The 11841-nt window shown below is 44.5% G+C and overlaps 1 protein-coding gene across 1 annotated transcript in view; it reads left to right on the top strand.

Annotated features, from left to right (window-relative positions):
• Window positions 1-4370: 4370 nt before the first annotated feature.
• Window positions 4371-11841, top strand: part of STAB1 (stabilin 1) — a 53783-nt gene continuing 46312 nt past the window's right edge. Inside the window, exons 1-6 of the mRNA XM_031965781.1 lie at window positions 4371-4584; window positions 9778-9911; window positions 10303-10418; window positions 10760-10845; window positions 11003-11072; window positions 11533-11628. Of these exons, the coding sequence (XP_031821641.1) occupies window positions 4504-4584; window positions 9778-9911; window positions 10303-10418; window positions 10760-10845; window positions 11003-11072; window positions 11533-11628 (583 nt within the window). The 5' untranslated portion in view covers window positions 4371-4503. The remainder of the gene's footprint in view (window positions 4585-9777; window positions 9912-10302; window positions 10419-10759; window positions 10846-11002; window positions 11073-11532; window positions 11629-11841) is intronic.

The following is an 11841-nucleotide window of genomic DNA, read 5'->3' as shown; positions in this document are numbered from 1 at the left end:
TGTGCCCCTCTATCCTGTGGGGCTGACTTGTAAAGGATCTCTTCTTGGGCATTGGGCTTCACTATAAACCATCACCTCCTGGGACAGCACCTTCTCTCAGAGATCATCGTCTTGGGTCCTGCCAATCTCACTCGACCTCTGAACCCCGAAATGAGGCTCCAGACCCCCTGGGCTTCTTGACCCTTCCTTTTCTAGGCTCAGAGATCTGTCGTCCTCAATCCCTCCTGCTGCTGCCATTTTACCTGGACCCTTCCCACCTCTGTCCCTTCTCCACCTCCCTTGTCTGAGTGTTCCCTGGGCACATTATCTATGGTACAATCATGCTTCTCCAGACATTTCTGACTGGATGATGAGTTCATTATTGTCAAATCCCGGTGCACCACAGGGCCTCCTCAATGAGATTCATATTGGCTCAAAAGGAAAAAAAAATGGCCTTGCAATCTACACAGAAAAATATCAAACACATAAAAACACATATTGCTCAGAGGTGGATGTCAACACCCAATAAGCCAGACTGTACTTACATCTTGGATAGTCACTACAGCTGGGTGAGAAGCTGGACTTAGAATGAAATAGGACAGTTCTTCATCTATTTGGGGGGGACATGGACCTCTTAGGCAGTATAGACCTTTTCTCAGAATCATATTTTAAAATATATAAAATAAAATTCACAATCAGTTGTAAAATTACAAAGGAAAGCAATTCTATGAAAATGCAGTTATTAAAATATTTTAAGTTTGTGGATCCCTAGTTAAGAACCCTTGGAAAAGGAAGAGGAGATTAAGGTGGATGACATTTGGGAAATTCTATGGTACTTGCCATGATCCCCACATAAGAACCCAACTTTTTAACATCAGGATTTTCCCAGTGATGCTTCATGGTCTAAAATCATTGAACATTGAACACCAAAATCACATAAGAAGACCAATCAAGGGTGACCCAAAGGTTAAAATAATATGCATTTTGTGCATATTATGCATATATCTTATATCTATAATGATAAATTACACAAAAAATGGCATGAAAGATTTCATCAGTCCCATAGGACCAGAAGGGAATGTGGGCCAGTCATGTAAGGAAAATACCATAATACCCCCTCATTTCAAAAATCAGAATAATCAATAGACAACTCCCAAATTTCACAAAAAGCCATCTCTTTCATCGCACAAGAAGTCCAACCTCTCCCTCCATGACATCTCATTAGATATTTGAAATAAGCATTTTGTCAAGGGTCTCCTGTGTACCAGACAGTGTGCTAAGTGCTGGGGAAATAAACACACAAAAATAGGCAAATGATAGTGACAGCTCTTACAAATTCCCTGCTCTGATGGGAACATAAAATGCAAAGAGCTGGCAAATAAGCCATATGTAGGGTAAACTGAAAATAATCGACAGAGGGAAAACACTAGAATTAAGAGGGATCTGAAAAGACTTCCACGGATAGTAGGATTTTTGCTGGGACTTGAAGGAAGCCAGAGAAATTAGGAGAGCATTCTGGATATGGGGGACAACCCAAGAAAATGCTCAGAGTCTAGAGATGGGGTGTCTTGTGTAGACAGTAGACAGAAAAACAATGGCGTCAGTTTTGGATATGTTGTGTTGAAGCTTTCGATGGGACATCCAATCTGAGATATACAATATGTGGGTAGAGATGTGTTATGGGAGGTCAGCAGAGAAATTAGGATTGGCTAAATCAACCTTAGAATCCTCAATCCCTTCTGAATTTCCACTCCTCCTGGATAACTACCAGTACCTTCCATGGATCACTGGAGGGAAGGACTTTGAATCTTCTCATCCGGTTTACCTTTCTCTGGAAGTACTCCAGTTTGCTAGCGACCTTCCCAACATACACCATCCAGTACAAATAGGACTATCATCACCCCCTTCATTCTGTGAACTTGGACTCCACTGACACAGTCAAAGATGACCATCACATCCTTCAGAGTTGGACTGGGGCCATGATATCCCTTATTCCTTTGAGAGATGAGGAAATTATAGAGATTTCATACACTATTGACTCATATCAAAATTTCATTCCACCAAACCCCCCAGACTTCTCCCTTTCTATACTTCTGCAATTATCTTTGATTTTTTAAAAAGCCAAATGTAGAAATTTATCCCTCTTATACTTCCGCATATCTGCCCCGTGCTCGCCCTCCCCCTTAGTCTGGTACTTCTCTGATGTTTTGGATCCTGATTCTGTTAATCTTGTGTTAACACCGAAGGTTGGGATTAGAAAGAGCCTTGGGAGATAATCCTCTGTAAACTGAGACATAGGGAGGGGAAGGGGCTTGATCATATTCACAGAGAGAACTAGAAAAGGAACGCAGGGGTCTTAACTTCCAGCCTCTGTTCCTTTCCTTGCTGCAACACCTGGAAAATCCCCCGCTTCCTACCCATCCCACCCCCATAAGTAGATGGGAGTCGGAGTCCTGGCTGCAAATCCCATGTAAACCTGAGCAAGTTGCCGATGCTCTCTGTAGCTCAGGTTTGTCATCTATAAAATCAAGGTATTGGACCAAATACCTTCTGGAGTCCTTTCAAAAATCTATGCAGCTAAGGGACAGGTAGATGACAAAATATATACAGCAACAGCCCTGGAGTCAGGAGGCCCGAGTTCAAATCCAGCCTTAAACACTTGTCACTAGCTACGTGACCTTAAGCATATCACTTAATCCCTGATTGCCTCTCCAAACCACCACCACCCCCAAAAAAAGGGAAAGAAAAAGAAAATCTATGCTGTATAATGTGCTCATATCTGACATTTCCTAGCTGTATGACTTCTTCTGGGCAGGTCACTTATTCTCCCTTAGCCTCAAGTTTAAAATGGGGATAATAATAGCATCTGCTCCTCAAGGTTGTGAGAATAAAATGAGATATTTGTAAAGAATTTTATAGGCTTAAATCAATATATAAATTCTAGGTAGCAGCAGCAGCAGCAGTAGTAGTAATAGTAGTAGTAGTAGTAATAGTAATAGTAATATTTTAAAGTCTTTCTTATGAGGGATGGATTTCTGACATAAGAGGGGAAAAGTGAAGGAAAATTGGGAAATCTAGGTGACATAAAAACAATAGTTATAGATTAAAGACCTATTTTTATTTTTAATAGTATTTTATTTTTCCAAATACATGCAAAGTTAGTCTTCAACATGTATCTTTGCAAAACCTTGTGTTCCAAATTTTTCTCCCTATTTATCTCCCTTCCCAAGACAACAAGCAATCTGATATAGGTTAGATGTGCAGTTCTTCTAAACATATTTCTATATCTTCCATGCTGTGCAAGAAAAATCAGATCAAAAGGGAGAAAAAACACAAGAAATGAAAAAAAAATACAAGCAAACAAAACAAAACAACAGCAACAACAGCAACAAAAAAGGTGAAAATACTGTGCTGTGATTCACACTCAGTCCCTATAGTCTCTCTGGATACAGATGGCTCTCTCTATCACAAGGCCATTGGAACAGGCCTGAATCCTCTCATTGCTGAAGAAAGTCACGTCCATCAGAACTGATCATCATATAGTACTGTTGTTGAAGTATATAATGATCTCCTGGTTCTTCTCACTTCTCTCAGCATCAGTTCGTGTAAGTCTCTCCAGGCCTTTCTGAAATCATCCTTCTGGTCATTTCTTACAGAACAATAATATTCCATAACATTCATATACCACAATTTACCCAACCATTCTCCAGCTGATGGGCATCCGCTCAGTTTCCAGCTCGTCACCACTACAAAAAGGGCTGCCACAAACATTGAAAACCAAGCTAAGATCCTATGACTCCCTCCCTCTAAAATAAGGTGATGCAGTGGGAGAGCACTGAGCCTGGAGTCAGAAAAAACTGAGTTCAAACTTGGCCTTGGACACATACTGGCTGTGTGACCCTGGACAAGTCCCTTTGCCCTGCCTGCCTCAGTTTCCTCCTCTGTAAAATGAGCTGGAGAAGGAAAGACCAACCCCTCCAGTCTTTGCCAAGAAAACCCCAAACAGCGTCACAAAGAGTGCACAATAAAACCTCTAAGGTGTCCCCTCCCAGACACATTTGTACCTAACGGGGGAGATGAATCTGGACTCTCACTCTAACGATGGCACTTTAGGCCCTCACTGTGTGGCCATTGGAGGGGTGGGGGAGAAGTGGGAGTGGGCTTCCTGTGCCCCCTGGCAGCATCACCGGGGCTGGGCCGGGCTGCCTGCTACGGGCTCAGCCTCCGGACCTGCCAAGGGCCTGAGCAGTCTGTTCCTGGTGGTCAGTGGCCGAGGTTTTCCTTCCGCCTGTTTGCGGCTGATATGTAAGAGGAAATCCTGATGGGTTCCTGTTTGGGGTGAACTGGCTGGCGTGTGTGTGTGTGTGTGTGTGTGTGTGTGTGTGTGTGTGTGTGTGATTTTTAAGGAAGGCAGCAGCTTCCCCCCAGCCCCATTCTGGATCATCCTAGACAGCCTCCGGAGGTCCCTCTGCCCACAGTCCTCTGCCCCCATCCTGAGGCTGCTGAGTCCTGCAGTGCTTGGCGATGTCTGGCCCTGGCAGGCCACGTCTCCTCTGGCTCCTGGCTCTCTGGCTGGCCGGTGTGGGCCAGGGGAAGGGAGACAAGGTGGGTTGGATCCGGTTTGGGTTTGAGGCTGGGATAAAGGCTGGGCCAGGACTGGGGGAGTAGAATTGAGAGTCTCGGGGATTTGGGGTTGAATTCAATTCCCCTGAAAGGAACAGAGAATGGAGAGAATGTCAGGCTTTGGGAATTGTCCTGGGACTGTGGAGAATTAGGATGAGACCAAAAGAGACAGGCTGGATGGATTGGGGGGGCAAGGAGTGTTTGGGATACAGTACCTGTGTCAACTCCATTTTTGTGTCTGTGAACAAACTATTGGGTTACTTTCCTGTTTTTTCTCTCTCTCATTCTCTCCCCACCTTTATTTCTCTCTCTCCTCCCCTCCCTCCCTCTCTCTCTGTTTCTCTCTCCATGTCTGTCTTTGTATTTCTCTCTCAGTCTCTACCTCTGTCTCTGTCTCTGTCTCACTTCTGTCTCTCTCTGTTTCTGTCTCTGTCTCTTTCTCTGTCTCTCTCCTCCCTCCTTTCTGTTTCCATATATAAATTTGGGGGCATCTCTGGCTGGATGGCTGATTAGATCTCTATGTTCATCTGGTTGCTGCTCTCTGTGAATACATGACTGAGACCTCGGTTTTCTATGTGACTCTAGATTCAGTAAATATATATGAAGCACTTATTATGTGCTTGTTATTAGGGATAACAATGATAAAAAAAAAATACGGATCCCCTGCCTTTATGAAGCTTACATGTCAAGAGCAGAGATCAGATCCAGAAATAAGCAAGTTTTAAAATGAATTGTGGTAACCGGGGCAAGGGAGATAGCCAGATAAAATGGTTTAGGAAAATTTGAGGATGGACAGATTATTTTTTCTGTTTCCTTATCTCTTTTTATCTCTGTGTCTTTAACCCTCTGTCTCCCTTTCTCTATTTCTATCTGCACTCTATTTTCCTTTCTCTGCCTATAGCTGTATCTCTGCCTCCCTCACCATCTTCTGCTGGTCTCTGTATGTGTGTCTCTCTCCCTATCTGCCTCCTTGCCTCTCTGCCTCAGTGCTACCTAGCCTGAATGGAAGTATGGCCACAGATTTCCTGAAGCCCCCCAGACCTGAAAACGATCCCCTATTCCTAGAGTAAACACTGTTCCTGTCCCCTTAGAATCCCTAGCATTGATAGAGCATTTACTGTGGGCTTGTTCCCCCCTGGGGGATACAAAGTCACTGAGCTTCTAGTTTCTCTATAGCCCTAAGAACCTGCTTAGCCTTTGCCCCTTCCTCCAATTCCCAAAGATGCTTTTCACTGACAATCAAGGGTTTGATGTTTGGGGTTGAACTAAGACATTTGTATTGGCCAGTTTTGTCTGAGCATTTCTTTAATGGATTTATGTGTCAATGTCTACATCCTCCCCCCCCACCTCTTTCTATCTGTCTCTTATCTCTTCTCTTTTCCCTTCTTTATTTACATCTGTTTCTTCTCTTTCTCCCCTTTCTCTCTATGTAGATTTCTTCTTCTTCTTCTTCTTCTTCTTCTTCTTCTTCTTCTTCTTCTTCTTCTTCTCCTCCTCCTCCTCCTCCTCCTCCTCTTCCTCCTCTTCCTCCTCTTTTCTTCCTCCTTCTCCTCCCTCTCTTTCTCTGTCTCTGTCTCTTTCCTCCCCTCTCTCTCCCTTCCCTCTCCTCTCTCTCCCTTCCTCCCTCCCTCTCCCTCCTTTCCTCTCCTCTCTTTTTTTTTCCTCTCCTCTCCTCTGTGCCTAGAAATACCTTTTCTCTTCCCCTTTTGAAGTCTTCCCCATCTTTTAAAACCCAACTCCTCCAAAAAGACTTCAGTAACTTCCTCTATCAGCAGCAGCATTCTTCCTCTGACTTCTGGCACTTTTGAGTTCCATCTCTCCATCACTCTGGAATGTTATATCTTTTTTGTTTATTTTTTTCCCAGCATGTGGGACAATGAATCCTGTCAAATAATATCCTTGTTGTGCCTCCACTAATACCTTGTACAGTGTTCTGCACATGCTGAATACATATTTGCTGAGTATATGAATGAATGAATGAATGAATAAAAGAAAGAAAGAATGGCTGCAGCAGTGAACGAGGTTGTTGGATGGCTTGTCAAGTGGCTGTTTCCCTCTGAATCCATGGAGCCCTGTCCCTGATTCTGTGTCTCTGTCTCTGTCTGTCTGTCTGTCTGTCTCTGTCTCTTTCTCTCTCTGTCTCTCTGTCTCTGTCTCTCTCTCTGTTTCTCTGTCTCTCTCTCTCTCTGTCTCTGTCTCTCTTTCTGTCTCTGTCTCTCTCTCTGTCTCTTTCTCTCTCTGTCTCTCTGTCTCTCTTTCTATCTCTGTCTCTGTCTCTCTGTCTCTCTCTCTCTCTCTGTCTCTCTCTTATGTCTCTCTATGTCTCTCTCTCTCTCTCTGAACTATGGGACATCTCTGTCCCTTTATGTCTGAGTCTCTGTCTCTATTTAAGGTCCAAATCTCATTTCCCCATCTGGGCTCAGTACAGGGTTGATGCAAAGCTTTCTGGATGAGAACTGGCACCAGGTGGAGCTGAATTAGGAGTGGAATTTGAGATTCCTTAAGAGAATAGCAAAGGACAATAATAATAACTTGGCATTTCCACTCCAAAGTCCTTTCCCATCCATTATATCCTAAAAACCTTAGGTACCCTTGTGAGATAGCCAGACCAGTCACATGGGTTCCTCTCTATGTAATAGAGGCATTATTAACAAGAGAAGCCAGGGTCCAGAGGGGATGAGGAAGAGCTGTCAGCGAGAGTCATTGGGAGAGCCAAGGCTAGCACCCCAATCTCCAGATTCTTGCATCCCAGGAAGAGCAGAATCAAGTCCTGCCCTCAAGGAACTTATAGCTTAGAGATGAGGGCAGTGGGAATCTTTTGGGAAATGAATGGAAAAGGCAAATATACAGAATTTTGTTAGAGATCAAAACAAGGCTGGGGAGAAATCATTAGGCACAATGAAGGCTTTGGCAGATTTATAGGAACACCATTTGCGTGGTCTAGGAAATGCCATTACTAGGGCTGGGCAGCTGGGATTTTGTTCCAGAGATTTGGGGAGTGTTTTCTTCCTTTAACGGACCTTCAGTTCTCTGAATCCCATCCTAAGATCTTCTGGTCCCACTCCCTAAGTTTCTTTCCTTTCTCCTGGAGTTTGCCACCCTCTACTCCCTTTTCCCCTAGGAGTTGAGGATTAAGGGCCAGGTGCCATCAGTAGGTTACAGGGATTGGGGCCTAACCCTCTTGGGGATAGGCTATCCCTCTCCTGGTGAGACTGTGCATGGCTAGGACTGACAAACTTCTTACCTCCTCTATTCAACTGATTTTACTCCAAACAAACACCATAGCCATTGGTCTTAGAATGAGCTAGGAGAATCCTTGTCTACTCTTAGCACCACCACTCAATTGAATTTGCTTCAAGGGCTGTGTTTTCTGGCTAGGATTCTGGATTCAGATGGAATTAGTCAAAGAAAGGCTTCCTGAAAAAGGTGGAGATGGGTCCCAGAGGTGTCAAACTCTCAGTCTGGCAGGGCTACCTGGAGCCCCAAAACTTTCACTTGTAGACTGATGTAGATTATAATGCAAATTGGGAAATATTTAACAAAATTAACAAAGATGCTATGCAATATAGAGAATGTTAATTTGTGGTTTTCTACACCAACAGGCCAGCACTGGGATCAGTTTGTTTTTGAGTTTGAAATCGTTGGCCATATTTTGAAGGAAGCAAAATGCATAGATTTAGGGAACAAAGGGGTCCAAACAGTTGATCTTAAGGCATCTTGCTCTAAGCTCTTGGCCCAGGGGATTTTTTTTTTTATGTTCACTCTAACCTTCCAAGTAATTCCTCTTTAGTTAAAGGAACTAGCTCTGACCCTAAGCATTTTAATCCCTTTTACTCACCCCCTTGCTCACAGGCCTTTCTTTTACAATAGTTATGGGGGGGGGAGTATTAAGGGGAGGACATCTGTTGCCACATCCCTTCTAGGAACAGGCCTGGATATCTTTTCCCTAGCACAAGATCTATCCAAATCGAGGACTCAGCTCTCTTCCCAGGGTGGAGCTTCCTCAATCAGTCACCACAAAGTTAAAAACCAAGAATCACATGCCTGCATAGTCATAGCTTGTACCAAGCCCCTCTGAACTCACACTGGATCACTTAGTCTGCCTTCCAAGGACCCTCCTATTCCTATTGTCACTTTAGGTCACAGGTTCAACAGCTCATAGATTTAGAACTAGACACCTCATAGAGCATCTTAGGTCAGTAATATCAGGTTCCAATCGAATTGGAGCCATTAAACTACATAAAGATCCCTGCCAGCTGCATGTTGACTTAGAAAACCACACACTAACATTATCTATGTTCTGTTGCATTTTAATTTTTTGGTTAAAAATTTTCCAATTATGTTTTAATCTAATTCAGGATGTACTCTGCAGTATTGTGAATTTGACACCTCTGATCTAGTCCAATAAAATGAGGGCTCATGTAAGACAGGAGGAGGAATTAGAGGAAGCAGTCAGTCTATATATAAATGAGGAAAAGTTAGATTTAGAGACATTGAGTGAATTGTTCAAGAGTTACACAGACAGCAAGTAGCAAATTCAGGATTCAAATTCAGATCTGCTATCTCCAAACTCAGTTCTCTTGCCCCGCTGTGAGGCTTTTGTCTTCTTCCTGGAGTCTTTGTTTATAATTAGGTCACAAATGAATAATGGTATTTAGGTTAGGTTATCTGGTCTAAACATTATGGTTTCAGTCACACTTCAGTTAGTGACTAACTGAAAAAAAAAATTCAATGATGCTCCACTCAATCACAGATATATTTACAAAAAAGGGATTATATTAAAGCAGTAACATGGAATAACATTAAATAACATCTAGCTTATTTTAAAATTCTAAATTTAGTCATCATTAGCATTAAATGAAAAGGTAGCCTAAAAAGGAAACCTTTTTGGAGCAAAATTTAAAGAAATAAATGTATAACTTCTTACAGGGAATAGGGGGGAAGCATAATATGATCTTGAAAAGAGTACTAACTTGAGGATCAGAACACCTGGACTCTCATCCCACCTCTGCCCCTAACATTATTCTATGACCCCAGTTCCCACTCAGTAAAATGTGATTGTTTTAGTACATGGTATCTGAAGCCCCCAATAGCTCTAATATTTCCTAGGTAGGAATATGAGGGGGCTTGAGGTTTTAGATCCATCTCACTCTTCACTATCTACCTCCTGTATAGATCCATTCCAAATACTGTAACATGAAAACAAAGTTCCTCACAAATTCTCCATGTACCTCCTGTGTGGCTTTTAAGAATCAGGCTTGCCCAGTAGGCTGGACCAAGAATTGGGAGAAAGGACCTGAAGACTGCAGGTATTGGCTTATCCTAGTTACCCCCACTTCCCACCAAATACTCAACACCCTGTGGTTAGGAAGTCCCACCCCAGACAGAGGAAATTGCTAGGGGCAGCGTCTGGCTGGGAAAATCTCAAGGAAAAACTTGGAGAAAGACACTGGTGGGGTGGAAAAAAAGGAACAATTATCTGGAGGTAGGAAGATGGGAGGGAAATCGATGCTGAAAGCTTCAGATGAACAGGATAAGTTTGGGGAAGACATCAAAAAGCTCCAGTGGATAGACTTATATTCTCAGACAGTCTTCCCCTCTCTAACGAGTCCTGAATGCTGGAGACTTCCCACTGCTTGCTACCCCAAGGAAGGAGCCCTTAGGGCAGGAGCTCCATTACTGACTTGCTTCTTGTCTCAGTTATTCTGTGACTCTGGGAGAAAATACCATCTTGATGTCTGGATGCAGCCAGGTCTGCTGGAAAGAGGTGGAAAAGAAGGCCTGCTGTCCTGGGTACTGGGGCTCTGAGTGCTATGGTATGGGGCAGGGACGAATGGGAAAATCGCAAACTTTGTAACATGGGGGCGGGCTCCGTTTCCCTATGAGAAAGGGACCACGATTGCCCGAGGTTAAGGTCATCCTACCATTGGGTCCTCTTCCAGCAGACTCAGGGTCTCATGGGTGAAGATCTCCCCTAGATGTAAGAGGTACCTGCAGCCTCACCCCCGAAGGGAGAGGGGGTGGCTGGATCCTGAAGCCCCAAAGTGTCTGTTTCCCTGGCTCAGCACTGTCAGCATGAGGGGGCTCAAGCTGGGGGCTTGGTATTTTCTGGATCAGGAGATTGAGCCTCACTGATCCCCCGCCTTATTCTTTACAGAGTGTCCTGGGGGACCCAATAAACCCTGTAATGGGCATGGTACCTGCCTGGATGGAATTGGTCAGAATGGGACCTGTGTGTGTGAGGTGAGAGGCTATGGGATGGGTACTGAAGGGAGGTCAGGAGTGGCAATCAGCCCCTATATTGGGATCATGGTGAAGCAAGAGTGGAAGGAAGCATTGGCACCTTGGGGAAGTAGAGGGAGGACCTTGTAACTAGCACAACTGCTGCATCTTTCCCCAGGAAGCATATGGCGGCTTTGCCTGCCAGGACTGCAAGGATGGGAACTCATTTGGTCCTGACTGCAAGTCAGGTAAGGGGGCAGGGCTTAGAGAGAACAAAAGGGGTCACATATTGAGGGACAGAGACTGGGGGGAGTGAGGGCTGGGGAGAAGGGCAGAAATACAGGGAGACACAAAGTCATAGAGAGAAGTTGGACATAGAGAGACATACTCAGAGACACAGGGAAAAGAGACAGAAAGAGATGTGGAGATAGAGTTGAAGACAGATGAAAAAAGAAGGACAGAGAGACAGACAGGGACTAAGACAGGTAGACAGAGAAAGAATACACAGACCAAGAGAAACCACTAGTCATAGACATCAAGAGAGAGACAGGAGCAGAGATCCATATAAAAAGACGGCCCCTCCAGGCTCTAATGAATTTTGGATGGAAGTAGGGTAGGGATGGAGTCCCATGGTCTTGTTTTTAGAGAGTTAAGCCCAGTCAAGGCACTGGGTGAGCTCTGGGGATGGAGTTCTTTTCCTCTTCGCAGTGTGTGCCTGTGTCCATGGTGTGTGCAAGAACGGGCCCCAAGGTGATGGGAGCTGTGTCTGCTTTGCTGGTTACACTGGCCCCCGGTGTGACCAGGGTGAGTGTCCTGGGCCAGCAGGGCCTCAGGAGGCATTTCCAGGCTGGAGGGTGGCTGCAGGCATGGAGGAGGAGGGCAGCATGGCAAGTGGGGACTGTGGGTCAAGTCTTTCCTGCCTTATAGGATCCACCAGAACCTTAGGGCTAAAAGAGAGCTTAGAGATCACTGAGTCCAATCTTCCCTGCCCCATTTACAGAAAGGGCACTTGAGGTT

Source organism: Sarcophilus harrisii, chromosome 1 (assembly GCF_902635505.1).
Source record: "Sarcophilus harrisii chromosome 1, mSarHar1.11, whole genome shotgun sequence".
Taxonomy (NCBI): Eukaryota; Metazoa; Chordata; class Mammalia; order Dasyuromorphia; family Dasyuridae; genus Sarcophilus; species Sarcophilus harrisii.
The sequence above is the reverse complement of the archived record's forward strand: the minus strand, read 5'-3'. Positions and strand labels throughout refer to the sequence as shown.